This window comes from Salmo salar, chromosome ssa10 (genome assembly GCF_905237065.1).
Source record: "Salmo salar chromosome ssa10, Ssal_v3.1, whole genome shotgun sequence".
Taxonomy (NCBI): domain Eukaryota; kingdom Metazoa; phylum Chordata; class Actinopteri; order Salmoniformes; family Salmonidae; genus Salmo; species Salmo salar.
In genome coordinates this window covers 23,880,744-23,899,283 of record NC_059451.1, presented here as the reverse complement: position 1 = coordinate 23,899,283, position 18,540 = coordinate 23,880,744, and the positions used below count along the sequence as shown (strand labels likewise).

Genomic DNA, 18,540 nt, shown 5'->3' with positions numbered 1-18,540 from the left:
CTGGCTTTCTTGATGTCTGTAGTATTCTCTCTGGTATCCAATCTGGTTTCCGCTCAGGTTATGGATGTGTCACTGCAACCTTAAAGGTCCTCAATGATGTCACCATTGTCCTTGATTCTAAGCAATGTTGTGCTGCTATTTTTATTGACTTGTCTCTGTGGGGTCTTTGGCCTGATTTGCTAACTACCTCTCTCAAAGAGTGCAGTGTATAAAGTCAGAAAATCTGCTGTCTCAGCCACTACCTGTCACCAAGGGAGTACCCCAAGGCCCGATCCTAGGCCCCACGCTCTTCTCAATAAACATCAACAACATAGCTCAGGCAGTAGGAAGCTCTCTCATCCATTTATATGCAGATGATACAGTCTTATACTCAGCTGGCCCCTCCCCAGATTTTGTGTTAAATGCTCTACAACAAAGCTTTCTTCGTTTCCAACAAAGCTTTCTCTACCCTTAACCTTTTTCTGAACACCTCCAAAACAAAGGCCATGTGGTTTGGTAAGAAGAATGCCCCTATTCCCACAGGTGTTATTACTACCTCTGAGGGTTTAGAGCTTAAGGTAGTCAGTCGCCTCATACAAGTACTTGGGAGTATTGCTAGAAGGTGCACTATCCTTCTCTCAGCACATATCAAAGCTATAGGCTAAAGTTAAATCTAGACTTGGTTTCCTCTATCGTAATCGCTCCTCTTTCACCCCAGCTGCCAAACTAACCCTGATTCAGATGACCATCCTACCCATGCTAGATTACGGAGACATCATTTATAGATGGCAGGTAAGGATGCTCTCGAGCGGCTAGATGTTCTTTACCATTCGGCCATCATATTTGCCACCAATGCTCCTTATAGGACACTCTATACTCCTCTGTAAACTGATCATCTCTGTATACCCTTTGCAAGACCCACTGGTTGATGCTTATTTATAAAACCCTCTTTGGCCTCACTCCCCCCATCTGAGATATCTACTGCAGCCCTCATCCTCCATATACAACACCAATTCTGCCAGTCACATTCTGTTAAAGGTCCCCAAAGCACACACATCCCTGGGATCTCCTAGAATTCCATTGTGCTGTGTAGAATCTTGCTGGGAGTATAGAACCTTGATCCACCTCCGAGTGCAACTGTGGCACGTCAGGCCTGATAGTAGTGTGGGGTCTGGAGGGGTATCTCATGGTTTTAATTCTTCTGTCAGGAATGATAGCAGTGTGGGATCTGGAGGGGTATCTCATGGTTCTAATTCTTCTGTCAGGCCTGATAGCTGTGTGGGATCTGGATGGGTATCTCATGGTTTTAATTCTTCTGTCAGGGATGATAGCAGTGTGGGATCTGGAGGGGTATCTCATGGTTTTAATTATTCTGTCAGGCCTGATGGCAGTGTGGGATCTGGAGGGGTATCTCATGGTTCTAATTCTTCTGTCAGGCCTGATAGCTGTGTGGGATCTGGAGGGGTATCTCATGGTTTTAATTCTTCTGTCAGGGATGATAGCAGTGTGGGATCTGGAAGGGTATCTCATGGTTCTAATTCTCCTGTCAGGGATGATAGCAGTGTGGGATCTGGAGGGGTATCTCATGGTTCTAATTCTTCTGTCAGGGATGATAGCAGTGTGGGATCTGGAAGGGTATCTCATGGTTCTAATTCTTCTGTCAGGCCTGGGGATGAGGGCCTTGGTTTATGTCTTTTTGACCATGTCAGGAGATCCTTTGACATTTTTGGGAGTGTTTTTTTCACAGAAAGGAAAGGGGGAAGAAGACAGGATAAGTTTTTTTGAATTTGAAGCAGACAATTGGGGCTTTTGTGAATGTAAATGATTATATCAGATTTTTTCTCTCTTGGTTTCTCTGTATCATCTTCTCCCCATCTCTCTCTCACTCTCTCTCTCTTTTTCCCTCTCACTCTTTCTCTCTTTGATTTGATTTCCCTCTCTCACTCTGTGCATTAGATCATATCACTGGCACATGGCTGGTATGTGAGTGTGTGTTTAATTATCCTCAGTGCTCTGGCCCAGTGTCAGTCCGTTGGGGTCTGCATGTGGTGGTGTGTGTGTGTCTGTTTCTACTCAGCTGGCCAGTACCCTGCCTCTCCTTCTGATTCCCATTACCAATCCCATACCAAATTTCCCATCGCCTTGGGCTAGACTTATGCTTAGGGAGTAGCTCAGTGTCACAGGAACTACATTATTCACACAACATAACATAACATCCTTCTAACTCACTCAACATAATATGAACACACACACTCCTGATATGATTTATACACACCATTCTTACCTGAGGAGTGTTAATACCAGTTGTTCCCTCATAGAACCTGAGAGGATATGGGACTGTTCCCAGACCTATGTCTGACATCAGAGAAAACAGCTCCATGTCCCCTGCCAGGAGTTGTGGCTGTACTCAGAACATCCTGGGCCATGTGTTAGTGGATCCCCAAAGGAGAGCTGAAACAGAGCAGAGTGCTCAGTTAGAAGGGCCTGTTAGCATGGAAGTGATTGTCTCTTGCCTAATAGTTCTGGAAGCAGCCCAGCAACAATGGATCTGGCCAATGCTGAAATAAACTGCTATCCAGACAAAGTATTTGATTTCTCTTCAGAAAGACAAGAAAATACATGAGAGAGAGAGAGAGAGGTGTTTTGAGGGATGTAATGATGACAGGACAGTGGCCAGAGGAGCTCATACCATTTTAGCCCAGTCAGTCTGCCTGTCTGTGTGTCATCATCCTGTCTTAAACACTGAGACACACTTTACTACCGCTGTTCATGCTCTCTCACTCTCTATCCATCCCTCTTCTATCCCCCCCGTCTCTCTCCCCCTACCTCTTTGCTCTCTCTCTCTCTCTCTCTCTCTCTCAGTCGATCTGTCTTTCTTATTGTCCCTGATAAGCAAAGTCATTGTGATTGTATAATTTACTATCAGTTTGAAATGATCTAGACAGGACTGAGTAGGTTATTCATCTAGATGTGCAGTGAGACAGAGGTTAGGGTTTTCAGAAAGCATATTAAGATGGATGAGAGCGTTTATGCTTCAGAGTGATAGTGACAAATACACTGAGTGTACAAGACATTAAGGAGCACCTGCTCTTTCCATGACATAGACTGACCAGGTGAATCCAGGTGAAGGCTATGGTCCCTTATTTATGTCACTTGTTAAATCCACTTCAATCAGTGTAGATGAAGGGGAGGAGACAGGTTAAAGAAGGATTTTTAAGCCTTGAGAGAATTGAGACATGGATTCAGAGGGAGAATGGACAAGACAAAAGAGTGCCTTTGAACGGGGTATGGTAGTAGGTGCCAGGTGCACCGGTTTGTGTCAATAACTGCAACGCTGCTGGGTTTTTCACACTCAACAGTTCCCATTGTGTATCAAGAATGGTCCACCGCCCTAAGAACATCCAGCCAACTTGACACAACTGTGGGAAGCATTGGAGTCAACATGGGCCAGCATCCCTGTGGAACGCTTTTGAATCTTTGTATAGTCCATGCCCTGATGAATTGAGGCTGTTCTGAGGGCAAAAGGGGAGGGTGCAACTCAATATTAGGAAGGTGTTGCTAATATTTTGTACACTCAGTGTATATTTCAAAGCTGTCTGTGTATTTCATGTGGGTGACTAAGTGTGAGAAATTGCATGTTAGGGAGCAAGGCATTCAATGTGTGTAGAAATCGACAGTGTGAATTTATGGATGAAAGTGTGTAAAAAGTATGCGTGGGTAGCCCAGAGGGCAAGAACACAGAGAGTCTTCTGACAGATGATATTTGCAAGTTACCTTGTTTGGCCTGACTGAGAGTGTGTATGGATAAGTCATGTGTGTGAGGATGAGGTGCTGTATAGGCTCTAAGGGGGAGGAGCATGGGCCATTCTGCCGTGTGTTGACTGTGAATGTTCTGAGGAATTTGGCTAGTAGGTCTCACCCAGCCACCCCTCCCTGCCAGGCCAGCATGCGTTGCCTCAGCCACGTCAGCCTGGGGAGGGGAGGGCGGCTACCTATCCTTAACCCCGACGCTAATCACCGGAATTGCAGTTAATAGTTTAAGTATCTATAGCCCATCACTAGTTCTTTCTGTCTCAGGGCTGCTGCAGTGCTCTACTAACTCCAAAGATGATCTATTATATTGACAAGATAGTCGAGTGACCACTTTAACAATGGAAATACATGTCCTCAAAGATGGCGGGAAGAGGCCAGACCATTCTGGTCTATTAGATAGCAGATACACTTGTAAACAGCCACAACTCCAATATGAAGTTGTTTTTCAAGTTGACGAAATGCCTGTTCTGAGGAATTCGGCTAGTAGGTCTCACCCCCCCCCCCCACACACACACACACACACACACACACACACCATTTAGACAGAGTGATGCATATCTGTTAACACTAGTTACAGTACGAGGGTATGTCAAAGCAAGATACATTAGAAGGATTTTAGGCCTCGTTACTTTCACTGAAGTGTTTGTTGAGTGTTTTTGGACCAGGTGTGACCCTTCTGACCCCTCCCATTGATCACTGTCACTGTCAGCTAATCATACCTTCCTCACTGATGATGGCATAGCCAGTCCAGGTGGGACCCATAGATAAAGGAGAGAGGGATGGAGAGAGAGAAAGAGAGGGGAAGGATGTGTAGGTGAAACCTAGGAGCATGTGTTGTCCAGATGCATATCATAAAGAAAGAAAGCAGAGATGCAGTGCTCCGGGCCTGAAGATAATGAGCTGGAGAGTTTCTGGAAACTTCCAAGAGGGCAGCGTGAATGAATAAAGTGAGAGATGAGTGAAAAGAAGGAGGGTGGGACCAGTGTTAAGTCCAAACCCTCAAAGCCTGGATTGTTAACCCTTTACACTCGTACTTGTATACGGGTTGAAAATGGCAGATTTGGGCACTGAGAAGCTGTACAGTAAAATGCTATAAATGGCTCTGCGCTTCACAGCTCTGTATGGGTTTTGACTGACGGCTGTTTTGAACTTGATCACTCCATGCGACAAGAAGTTGCCCCCATCCCTCCCACTAATTGGGCAACTTTTGCAAATGTTTTGTTGTCTGAGTGAGGAAAATGCTCTAAGTCAAGAGCACTTCACATTTCCATATCATAAAACTCATCTCATATACAGTGTCAACGTTTATGATCAATATGTGTGATGACATGGTGTCATACCCTGGGTTGTTCTGAACAGAATGAGCCTATGATTGTATATTGTGAAGAACATTCGCCATGGAACACGCACCTGAATTAACTCATGACTCCTTTCTATGCGCACCAAAATGACGATCTGCTTCTTTGAATTGCCCTGTGAAAGCCTAACACTGTAAGATCATTTTTAAAACGTAGCTAGTCATGTTGGCAATAGAACAAGCTTTGAAATGATGCTCACCTGACCCAGACTGAGATTTAAAATGGCCGTTTTTGGATTGCGTAAACAACAACCATAATTGTGTGATGGTGGGGATAGTGTTGTGTTCAAAACAACTACAAGTGTGCTTGTTGAAGACTCTTCTTTGAGTCATAAAAGTGCAGTGAAATGACTTAGGAACTGTGCACACGATGGAGAGGTTTGTGACCACTTGGAGTCCCCAGTTAGTCCTCTCACTCAAACCCTTGTCATTTTTTCCCCTTACGTTTCACCTACCTCACATTTTCCAGGAATATTCTTATCGTGTTACTGAATGTATCCAGAGTATTTTCAGATTTCGTTATCAACAAATACGGTGAAAAGTACAGTAAATGTAAAATGCACATATAAATCAACAGTGTAATGTTTGTATTCAGTCTTGTGTCAGGTGAACTCTCCTCAACTTCGGTCTAATAATTTCCCCATAATCTCCAAACTGTTCTCTTGTAATTTCTACCATGTGTCTGCATATGCTTTTCATATTTCTTCTGTCAGAAACATGTATATTTAGCCCTATCCATATAGGCCAATTCCCACTAGTGTAAAGGGTTAAACACCTACAAAACATAGCAGGAGTTGACACTTCAACACTCTCTCTCACATGTACAGTACACACACATTCATAGAAGCGCTAAGACACGGGCACTATGTGCACTGATAAATACACTTTAAGATATACACAGTATCCCACAAGCACATTCATTTTTTCCATTCGCACATCATTGCCATTGACTTCCAGGCTTGGCTGCAGTGCATGTGAGTGTGGTTAGGGGGATGTGGGGATGACCAGGCAGCCTGGGAGACAGGGGACACACAGGGACTCAAGCTGCTGCTCTGTACACTCCCTGGCTGGGGAGAGGAAATTGAGAGGCCTGGAAAGGATAGATCCTCCTGGAAACAGGACATGCATGTGTGGAATAGGAGATGGAGAGAGGAGATGGAATGATGGAGATTCACCTCAAAAAACTGTAGGAAGAGACACAAAAGTGAAAGATAGACATCTCAGGCTGTGTGCCTGCCTATCCTCTGCCTGTACCCCCCCCCTCTCCTGTGAGCTGTGTGTTAAGGCTCAGAGGGGCTTAGTGAAGAATGAAGATCAGTCAGAAACCTTCAACTGCTATATGGTTGAATAGGCTCCTCCTAGAATTGTGTTAACATTTTAGTGGGGAATGTGGAAAGCAAACCTTAGTGTGGTCATCTGTTTGTTTGTGTTTTAATGAGCATGGTGAGGAATTTACTAAATAGGTTTACTTTTTCCTAAGGTATGAGATACAATCCTTCTGACATATTTGTCAGTGTGACCTCACTGACTCGTATAAGGAATACGACAAGGGAACTAAGTAATGACACTCAAACACATGCTCCAGAATGCGCACTCGCAGAACACACACACACACCTGCACATACACGCATCCTCATATACAGAACATATCCAAGCTCCTCTGTTTTGGACCTTTTCACAGATCCACGCCTATTCAAATCCCAGAGCTATGTCTTTCATTTGAAAAAGTCATGTACCAACATATGTATTTCCTGCAGCAATTTTGTGGTTGAAAAAACATGTAAAAGACAGTGCACATGCACATGCATTCATTACCTCCAAGTCAGGTGTTTTTACCTTAACAGCTTACGCCCACATACCCATTCATGTGCAAACACACCCACTCGCTAATTTCATTAAACCTCTCTTCCCATGTCTCTGCAACACACACACACACACACACACACACACACACACACACACACACACACACACACACACACACACATACACACACACACACACACACACAAACCACTGCTGACATTACCATACAACATGTACAGTGCATTCGGAAAGTATTCAGACCCATTGACTTTTTCGACACTTTGTTACGTTACATCCTTATTCTAAAATGTATTAAATCATTTTTTCCCCCTCATCAATCTACACACAATGCCCCATAATGACAACGCAAAAACACACACAATCCTGTCTCAGAGCCCTACGGACAATTCCTTCAACCTCATGGCTTGGTTTTTGCTCTGACATGCACTGTCAACTGTGGGACGTTATATAGACCGGTGTGTACCTTTCTGTATACCTCCTTACACAGGCTCAAACATGAACGAACACACACACTGGGACACACATTGTTAAAGGGCTGTTATTAACCCCATGATTGCCCCTGTGGTTCTTCAGGCCCACGTTCTCTCTCCAGCTGGACTGGCGCTGTCTGTCTGGAAATCTGTTAGTGTCTAGCTGTTAATACGAAGTCACAACTGTCTGCTGAGAAATCTCTCTCTCTCTCTCTCTCTCTCTCTCTCTCTCTCTCTCTCTCTCTGTGTGTAATGAATTCTCTCTACAGTGTTATCTCACGGTGGACAGTGTTAGCAGCGGTTTTGTAAAATGTGTACACTGCTATCTCTGGTCTGTCTGCACTCCAACATAGTAGGGTGAGAGTTTGTCTGGAGAGGTTATGGCCGGGAATATTACAGCCAGCAGTGGAAAACTCCAGTGTGTGTGTGTGTGTGTGTGTGTGTGTGTGTGTGTGTGTGTGTGTGTGTGTGTGTTGTCCAGCAGTGGAAAACTCCAGTGTGTGTGTGTGTGTGTGTGTGTGTGTGTGTGTGTGTGTGTGTGTGTGTGTGTGTGTGTGTGTGTGTGTGTGTGTGTGTGTGTGTGTGTGTGTGTGTGTGTGTGTGTGTGTGTGTGTGTGTGTGCCAGCAGTGGAAAACTCCAGTGTGTGAGTGTGTGTGCCAGCAGTGGAAAACTCCAGTGTGTGAGTGTGTGTGCCAGCAGTGGCACTGCGACCTCTAAAGATACACTGGCCTCGCTCTCTCTCTATTGACCTTTCCTCCATTAAGCACATACTGTATTAGGTGCAGAGAGAGAGGGAAGCAGGTTAGATTTACTTGTGTTGAAGTTGTACTATAGATACCCTCTCAAGGTCATAGGCTATTACTGTGAGGCCACAACTCTGTAGAAGTGATAGTGTGATAGCATGGGTGAGAAAGAGAGGGTGAGTGTGTGACAGAGTTGGGGTAGGTGTGTGTAAGGACAGGCAAACGGTGTGCAGACAGTGGCAGCAGTGTCAGTAAGGAGGGTAGAGGTGTTCCAGCTGCAGTACTGTACTGTACACTCTGGCCTGTTTGTTTGTTGCTCTTTTTACTCTCTGTGGTTTGTGCTTACAGCCTTTCCACCTTATAGCTTTCCAAACTGTCTGCCAGACCTGATTTACACAGGACACTGTGTGTGTGGGTGTGTTCTGATCATACACACAGTATATCAGCTATGTTGCTGTATCATGTCGACACATTACCTTGATGTGTTATGTAGACACTCTCATCATGGTTTTTTTAATACTGGAGTGGGCTAAATCAGGGTCAAAGTGTTTCTTGGTAGTCTTAAACAAATCTACTTTCAAACAAACGTGTACACCTCATACACATGGTTCTAAGCATAAAAAAAGAAGACACCTGTATCATGTCAGATATAGAGTTTAAATGTATTCAATTTCGAGTTTGCATCACAATATTACACTTTATATTACACAAGCCTGAAATATAACAAAACCGTTTGACATAGAAACACCACATTTTCTGCAGTTTTTTTTAAATAATGAAAAATATGAATAACGCTCCACCTATGAGGCCACTAGAGGGGGATTTGGTCATTTGACTGCAGGAAAGGGCTACAGTGAGATGGTACTTCATTACCTTGTTTGTGCATTACGTTGTGTTAATATAGTGTCCCATAATATGTTGTGTCTCAGGGCAGCGACAGACCACAGTGTGGACAACAGCACAGCCATGCTGAGGGAGTGGCTGAAGCAGGCTCAGGACCAGTACCACTATGTGGAGTGGAGACCTATGGAGGAGCCCAAGTAAGTGTACTTTACCCCCTCCCAGCCAACCTCCCCTCCCCACACTCAGAGCATCTCACCACACCATCTAGTCTGGTTCACATTCTTTCATTTTCTACATCTTTGAAGTTCACTGCTCATCAGTGCATGGTGAATATGAGACACTGAAAGTGAAGCTCTTTGTCCTGCCCTCAGGTCATATACTGATGAGTGGGGGCCCAAGCACTGGCCTCCGTCCCGCTTCAACCATGTGATGAAACTGAGGCAGGCTGCTCTTAAGGCAGCACGGGAACGCTGGGCAGATTACATACTGGTGAGACTCAGTTCATAATATACCTATGAGATTACATTTATGTCATTTAGCAGATGCTCTTATCCAGAGCGACTTACAAATTGGTGCAATCACCTTATGATATCCAGTGGAACAACCACTTTACAATAGTACATCTATATCTTTTTTTGGGGGGGGAGGGTGGGTTAGAAGGATTACTTTATCCTATCCCAGGTATTCCTTAAAGAGGTGGGGTTTCAGGTGTCTCCAGATTACATGTGTTACATTTCAGTGTAACATTAGTTATTATTGTATGTGAATGATGACACCTGCTTTCTGTCTCTGGTTTCATGAGACTGTATACCTGCAATACTAGATGTTTGTTAGATTACATTCTGTGTGTTTATGCGGTATCCTGCTCTGTCTCTCTCCGTATCTAGTTTGCAGACGGTGATAACCTGCTGACCAACCCAAAGATTCTCAACCTGCTCATGGCTGAGAACCTGACTCTGGTAGCTCCCATGCTAGAGTCACGCTCTCTCTACTCTAACTTCTGGTGTGGCATCACCCCACAGGTAAACAGCCTAATAGAGACCCCATCATTACTCTCTTTGTCACCTCTTCACTTTGGCAATTAAAGTCATTCCAATTACCATTTGGGACCTCATAGCACTCTGTACCCCTAAGCCCTTCACATTGTAAATTCTCTCTCTGTCTCCTTCTATCTTCATCTTTCTCCCTCTCCATTTCTCTCCATCTCTCCCCCAGGGTTACTACAAACGTACCCCTGACTACCAGCCAATCAGGGAGTGGAAGCGTCTGGGTTGCTTCGCTGTACCCATGGTGCATTCTACCTTCCTGCTGGACCTGAGGCGTGGCGCCAGCAGGGAGCTGGCCTTCTACCCCCCTCACCCTGACTACAGCTGGGCCTTCGATGACATCATGGTGTTCTCCTTCTCTGCCCGGCAGGCAGGTCAGAGTTCAACACACACCCCCACCCCCAATCGCCCCCCATCTCTTCAACCCCGCCACGTGTGGTCACCATGAGCCTGTCCAGAAACCAAATCCTAGTCCATGTTATTGGATGTGTTGTAAAACATAGCCCTCACACTATAGCAACCCCACCCACACACCAACTGTGTAAGCTTAGAGTCATATAGCCTGGTTCAGAAACATCTGCTAGTACTGAATTGTGCTGAAGGCATGTTTTACAAAATAACCGATCAGGTGTTTAAATGTGGGAAACAAGGCAGGCTGGGTAATTGACACCAGATGTGTGACTTAATTACTTGACTGAATGTGTGTAATTATACAAGCATTTCGCTACACCCGCAAACACGTGTATGTGACCAATATCACTTGATTTGATTTATTTGTTGTGGCTAATGATCGGTAGAGTACAAGCAGAACTATTACACACATAACAGGAATGCACAAACACGTGCTAAAAACACAGTAATGTCACACACTCACATCTCTCTGTCTCTCTCTCACACGCATGCACACACACACGGCCATGTTGTTTAAGTGTTTCTTCCATTTGGTTAGGGCATTAAACAATTCAATACAACCATTGACGTGCTCTAAGCATAGATAATAACCATCTGAAATGCTACAGGAATATGATGATGACCAGTGACCACAGAATGATACTGATCATGAGTGATTGAACCTGTCAGATATTGAGTTCTTAGTTACCTTTCAGAAGAGGCCCTAATACCCACAAATGGTACATGTTATTGAATGAATATGTAGACATGGTATGTATGTACACTAAAGTGGCTAAGTTACTTAGACACAAAACCCTAGTTGTCCAATAGGCCTGCGGAAGCCAAAGTAAACCGAATTGAACTCGCCAAAACCATACAACTACTCCTGTCTACACAAAAACAAATACAATCCTTCAAAACACGACAACAGAGAGCGTGATTCGGCCACAGAGGATCACCAGCCTCTCCCAAAAAATTGCTCTGGATTGCTTCAAATCACAAGGCCAGGACATTGTTGTATATATTCCGTCAGTTGTATATCCTTGTGCTTACTGTATCTTCCTTTAAATACTGTGGTTATATGAGACATTGTGTATGTTTAGCTGTGCGAGTCTGTAGGCTGTCTACCAGCATGTACTTCGGCGATACAATCATGGTAGTGTTTGTGTATAGCAGTGTTTGTTTCCAGATGTCCAGGTGTATGTGTGTATCAGTGTGTTTTTGATGAACTCTGTGTGACTGTGTTTGTTTCCAGATGTGCAGATGTACGTGTGTAACAGAGAGCACTATGGCTTCCTGCCGGTTCCTCTGAAGGCCTCGCAGAATGTTGACGACGAGAAGGAGAGTTTCACACACACCATCGCTGAGGCCATGAGTAAGCACACACACCTATGACAAACACACACACACCTCTCTAAATAACACAGTCCCCTACACATGGTCCACTAACACTGACCCAGCCTTAACCCTGAACTTAACCCTAACCCTTAAGCCAAAACCTATCCTTAACCCTTACGCTTATCACCGGAATTGCAGTCAATAGCTTAAGTATCTATAGCCCATCACTAGTTCTTTCTGTCTCAGGCCTGCTGCAGTGCTTTACTAACTCCAAAGATTATCTATTATATTGACAAGATAGTCAAGTGACCACTCTAACAATGGAAATACATGTCCTCAAAGATGGCGGGAAGAGGCATTGACTATTCCAGTCTATTAGAGAGCAGATACACAATCTGGGCGTCAGTTCATTCTGTCGTGATGCCTTCATCCGCACAAAACAAAACATTACCGTTGACTACAGTACTCGTGTCATCTAGTTCTTAAGAAAATGATTTCCAATATGAAGTTGTTTTTTCAAGTTGACGAAATGCCACTTGCGTCCATTTATATCAGTGCATTCGTTATAACGACACAGGGCGAGACCCAGATACAGACACAGGAGGCAGATGGTTTGAGTCTCTGATATTTATTGAGCAACAAGGGGCAAGCAAGAGGCAGGTCGAGGACAGACAAGAATTTATAACCAGGTCAGAGTGCAAAGGGTAAAGGGCGGCAGGCAGGCTTGAGGTCAGAGGCAGGCAGAATGGTAAGGCAGGCGGGCTCTGTGTCAGGACAGGCAAGAGGGCAAAACCGGGAGGACTAGAAAAAACAGACAAGAAAAAACAGGAACTCGGAAAACACGCTGGTTGACTTGACAAGACGAACTGGCAACAGACAAACAGAGAACACAGGTATAAATACACTGAGGGTAATAGGAAAGATGGGTGACACCTGGAGGGGGTGGAGACAATCACAAGGACAGGTGAAACAGATCAGGGTGTGACAGTCCAGCAGCGGTCCGCTTGTCGACGATACCTGGAGTTGGTCTTGAGAAGAGCCGCCTGAGGGTATGTTGACTTCCTGTTCTTGCTCAGGGAAGAGCGGGGGCTGATTCCCCATTCGAGTGCTCCATGGGTGAGTCCACTGGCCGAACAGGGAAGAGTGTTCCCGGGCATACCCCACCCAGACAAGTTGTTGGCTCCAGGTAGTGGGGTTGCTTGAGACGAGGCACCGTAGTGTTGTTTCCAGGTCATGGTTCGCTCGCTCCGACTGGCCGTTGGACTGGGGATGATATCTGGAGGACAGGCTGGCCGACAACCCAATAAGGGTGCAGAACCCCTTCCAGAGCCGGGAAGAGAACTGAGGACCCCGGTCGGAGACCACGTCCACTGGGAGTCCATGGATCTGGATGATGTGCTGCACCATGAGCTGAGGGTAGTTTGGGGAGAGGAATGAAATGGGCGGCTTTGGAAAACCGATCCACTACTGTCAGGATGACGGTGTTGCCATCAGACGGAGGAAGCCCAGTGACAAAATCCAGAGAAATATGGGACCAGGGGCAATGAGGAACAGGCAGTGGTTGAAAGAGGCCCAGCGGAGCTTTCCGCAGAATCTTATTCTTGGCACATACCGTGCATGCAGTGACTAAGGCAGAGGCATCAGGAACCATAGTAGGCGACCAGAAGCGTTGTCAGAGGAAGGCCAGGGTTTGACAGGAGCCAGGAGGACAGGTAAGCCTGGAGGAATGAGCCCATTCCAGGACCTGGTACCGGGCCGAATCAGGGACAAACATCCGGTTAGCCAGGCCCCCTCCAGGGTCCGTTTGGGACCGTTGTGCGTTGCGTACCAGGGTCTCAATACCCCAGACAACTGAAGCTGCAAGGCATGAGGTAAGGAGGATGGTCTCAGAGTCAGTGGGTGTGGCAGCGGAACTGTACAGGCGAGAGAGAGCATCTGGCTTCACATTCTTAAACCCTGGGCGGTAGGAGATGGTGAAGTTGAACCTGGTGAATAACAGAGCCCAACGGGCCTGTCTAGAGTTAAGACACTTGGCTGTGCGGAGATATTCCAAATTCTTATGGTCCAAACCAAAATGGATGTTCCGCACCTTCCAGCCAGTGCCTCCACTCCTCCAGCGCCATCTTAACCGCCAGAAGTTTGTGGTTACCTACGTCGTAGTTTCTCTCAGCGAAGTTGAGACGATGGGACAGGAAAGCACAGGGATGGAGCTTTTGGTCCTGGGCAGATTGCTGGGACAGGATGGCCCCCACTCCAACATCAGAAGCATCGACCTCAACCACAAACCGACGAGATGGGTCCGGATGGACGAGGATGGGGACAGTAGTGAACCAATGCTTAAGATCCACAAAAGTCCTGTCAACCTCTGGGGACCATGTGAACGGTACCTTGGGAGAAGTGAGTGTAGAGAGGGGAGCCGCCAGGGTCCTGTAGCCCTGGATGAAGCGGCTGTAGAAATTAGCAAACCCCAGGAAACGTTGCAGTTGCACTCTGGACGTGGGTTGGGGCCAATGCACCACCACTCTCACCTTTTCAGGATCCATCAGGACATTTCCTTCAGCGATGATGTATCCCAGAAAGGAGATAGTAGAGCGGTGAAACTCGCACTTCTCAGCCTTCACAAACAACTGGTTCTCCAGGAGGCGCTGAAGGACTTGTCGGACGTGTTCTTGGGCAGACCGGGAGAAGACAAGGATGTCGTCGAGGTAGACAAACACAAAACAATGCAGAATGTCACGGATCACATTGTTGACCAGGGCCTGGAAAACAGCAGGGGCGTTGGTGAGCCCAAACGGCATGACCAGATACTCATAGTGTCCACTGGCCGTGTTGAAAGGCATCTTCAACTCGTCCCCCTCACGTATCCGAACGAGATGGTAGATATTCCGAAGGTCCAACTTGGAAAGATGGTAACCCCCTGGAGAGGTATGAAAGCAGAGGAGAGGAGTGGCAGGGGCTAACGATTCTTAATCGTGATGTCATTGAGGCCCCAGTAGTCGATGCATGGACGCACGGTCTTGTCCTTTTCCACAAAGAAAAGTCCTGCGCTGGCAGGTGATGCAGAAGGATGAATGCTCCCAGCACCCAGAGAGTCCTCAATGTACTCCTCCATGGCCTTGGTCTCGGGGCCGGATAGGGAATATAGCCGACCTCGAGGCGGTGTGGTGTCCGGGTGGAGGTCAATGGCACAATCATAGGGACAATGTGGAGAGGTAGCACGAGCCTTGTTGAATACCTCCAAGAGATCATGGTACTCTGTGGGAACAGTAGAGAAATCCGAGGCTTTACTTAAACCCCGAGGAGGACGTCTTGGGGGCGGCTGCGCCGCTTTAAGGCAGTGGGAGTGACAGAATGGGCTCCAACCTAGGATTGAACCCGTGGTCCAGTTAATAACGGAATTGTGCTTTTGAAGCCAAGAAAATTCCAACATAACAGGGACGTGAGGGGATTCAATGAGGAGAAGCTCCTCATGTTTTTTAATGGTGGCTCCCTGCAGGGAGACAGCGTGACTGAGCTGGTCTACATCTGCTGGGTTAGTCATGGCCAGTTCGTACTATAACGACGTAAGGCGAGACCCAGATGCAGACACAGGAGGCAGATGGTTCGAGTCTCTGATATTTATTGAGCAGCAAGGGGCAGGTCGAGCACAGGCAAGAGTTCATAACCAGGTCAGAGTCCAAACGGTACAGGGCAGCATGCAGGCTCGAGGTCAGGGGCAGGCAGAATGGTCAGGCATGTGGGCTCAGTGTCAGGACAGGCAAGAGGTCAAAACCGGGTGGACTAGGAAAAACAGGAACTCGGAAAACACGCTGGTAAGCTTGACAAGATGAACTGGCAACAGACAAACAGAACATTGATTACCTAACCATCACGAAACATCTATTCAATCAAATAAGCCTCAAGTAGGACATTTTTTGTTGACCAAATTTGACACTGACCACAATTTCTCACTTCGTGGTCTTATTGTCATGGGCAGACTAAACCCTCTCGCTTCGCCTCTTCCAACTCTAGTTCTTTCCTTCCTCCCTCAGCATTTCTCTCGCTCATGATAATGGGAAACAAACCAGTTTGACCCTAGAGGAAATACTCTCTCTGATCCCACTCTGCTATATTAACTCTAACTCCTGTTTCTACAGTTGATCACAACATAGCACCCTCAGAGTACCTGTACAATCCCGAGATGCCGCAGGACAAGATGGGCTTTGATGAGGTACAGTAAGACACTGGCCCTGACTGTTTAGAGCAGGGGTGGGCAGTATACAGACCCGGCCCACGAGACCATTCAATCTGGCCCGGAGGAGGTTTAAGTATATATATATATAGACACACATTTGTGGGGGAATTATTATTTGGGGTTAAAAAAAAACTACCCAGGTGTAAAAGATTCTGGGAATCGGGAAGCAAGTGCAGGTGGAGAGTTTAATAATAAACGGAACAATACAATAAACAAGAGTAGCATACAGACATGAAACACAGTCAATGCTGCCTGGGGAATGAACCTAAGGGAGTGCCAGATAAAGGGGAGTTAATGAGTGAGGTAATGCAGTCCAGGTATGGCTCATGAAGCGCAGGTGTGTGCAATGATGGTTGCCAGGACCGGTGGTTAGTAAACCGGCAACACCGAAGGGGGAGGGGAGGAGCCTGAGTAGACGTGACAGTAACCCTCCCAGAGGGACAGCCCCGAGGACGAGGAGCGGGCTGGTCCAGGCTGTGAAGATGGAAATCACGGCTAATGTTGGGATCAAGAATGTCCTCCAGCGGAACCCAACACTGCTCCTCTGTGCTGTACCCCTCCCAGTCCACCAGGTACTGGAGCCGACCCCCACAACGTTGGGAGTCTAGTAGGGATCTGACAGCATAGGCGGGACCTCTTGACGTCCAAGGGGGGCGGAGGGGTGTCGTGGAGGACAGCATCAGCCAGGGGACCAGGATCCACCGGCCTGAGAAGGGAGACATGAAAAGAAGGTGAGATACAGTAGTCACTGGGAAGCTGTAACCTATACGTCACCTCGTTGACCCTCCGGAGAACTTTGAACGGCCCCACAAACCAGGGGCTCAGCTTCTTGCGGGACCGGCTGATAACCCAGGACACAGTGGAAGGGAGTAAGCCCGGTGGAGGAGTGACGTAATGAATTCTGGGCGTATTCCGCCCAGGGAAGGAGTCGGGCCCACTCCCCCGGCCAGTCCTGGCAGAGACTCCTCTGGAACCTCCCCAGCTCCTGGTTCATCCTCTCCACCTGCCCGTTGGACTGAGGTCGGTACCCGGAAGTGAGGCTGACTGAACCCCAGTTACTCCATAAAAACCCTCCATACCCGTGACGGGAATTGTGGTCCACGGTCAGAGACGATGTCCTCTGGAAGGCCATCGTGCCAGAAAACCTGCTGGAACAGTGCCTCAGCGACCTGGAGAGCTGTAGGGAAACCAGAGCGTGGAATAAACCGGCATGATTTTGAAAGTCTATCCACAACCACCAGAAGGGTGGTGAAACCGTCAAAGGGGAGATCGGTAACAAAGTCAATGGACAGATGAGACCAGGGAAGGAGTTCCCCTGCTGGAGCGTGCCGGACGGGGACTTAGTTTGGGCACACACAGAACATGAGTTGACGTAACGAACAACATCCTGCGCCAAGGTGGGCCACCAATACTTCTCGGAGAGAGATTGAATAGTACGGGTGATCCCAGGATGTCCAGTGATGGCAGCTGTGTGTGCCCAGGTCAACAGCCGCTCCCTTATCCCCGTGGGAATGTAGATGCGCTCAGGAGGATAGGTAGTGGCTGCGGGTTCCCTCTCCAGAGCCTGGCAAATGTCCAGATCTACGTCCCAGACCACAGGGGATACGACTCAAGAGAGATGGCAGGTCCTCCGGCATTCGGGTGCCCAGTCCGTGATTTTAATTTTCGACCATGAGATGGTGGGTTTACGGCATTGGAGCCATGGGAGGCCGAGGATGATCTTGTGAACTGGAGCACTAATTGTTAGAATGGAATGTTTTCCTGATGAGTGGACTCCACAGTGAGGGTGAGGGGTGTGGTGATGTGTGCAATGGTTCCGGATCATAGTGATCAATTATCCAGGGCTTGAACAGGAAACGGAGAGGAGAGTGGGTATGAGGTGATGTTGAGAGAGGAGGCAAGGGCCTGGTCAATAAAGTTACCCACAGCACTGGAATCCACTAGCACTGTAGATTGACACAAGGGTCTGGCAGAAAATGATGCAGATGGGATACACACAGCTGCCCCAGGAGGTAGAAGATCACATGACCGTCTCTCTACTCTCGTGGATCCCGAGTTAGGATATACCGGAGAATGCTGAAGCTGGTGCCCTCCTTGATCACAATAGGGATAGAGCCCCAGCTGTTTCCGTCTACGTCGTTCAGCCACAGGGAGGCGTGTGACCCCTACCTCCATGGGTTCAGAATCTGATACAGAGTGGTCACTGAGGGAGGGAGAGAACTGACGAGGGTACCGATGCTCCCAATGTAGGTTGTCCAGACAGATGGCCATCGCGATGAGTACGTCCAAGGAGAGGTTGTCATCTTGACATGCCAGTTCCGTCTGGACCTCCTCGTGCAGTCCTCCTCTGAATAGCGTACAGAGCGCCGGCTCATTCCATCTGCTGGCTACTGCTACAGTCCGGAAGGTGAGTACTCTGCAGCAGTCTGGTCATCCTGACATAGTTGGAATAGGTGCCCACCCCCCTCTCTGCCCTCCGGTGGATGATCGAAGATACCT

The 18,540-nt window shown here is 47.3% G+C and overlaps 1 protein-coding gene across 1 annotated transcript in view; it reads left to right on the top strand.

The window, feature by feature from the left end:
* Positions 1 to 18,540, top strand: part of colgalt2b (collagen beta(1-O)galactosyltransferase 2b) — a 37,335-nt gene that overhangs the window by 11,770 nt on the left and 7,025 nt on the right. Inside the window, exons 2-7 of the mRNA XM_014216471.2 lie at positions 9,120 to 9,230; positions 9,405 to 9,522; positions 9,921 to 10,055; positions 10,249 to 10,453; positions 11,725 to 11,844; positions 15,944 to 16,017. Coding sequence (XP_014071946.1) covers positions 9,120 to 9,230; positions 9,405 to 9,522; positions 9,921 to 10,055; positions 10,249 to 10,453; positions 11,725 to 11,844; positions 15,944 to 16,017 — 763 coding nt within the window. The remainder of the gene's footprint in view (positions 1 to 9,119; positions 9,231 to 9,404; positions 9,523 to 9,920; positions 10,056 to 10,248; positions 10,454 to 11,724; positions 11,845 to 15,943; positions 16,018 to 18,540) is intronic.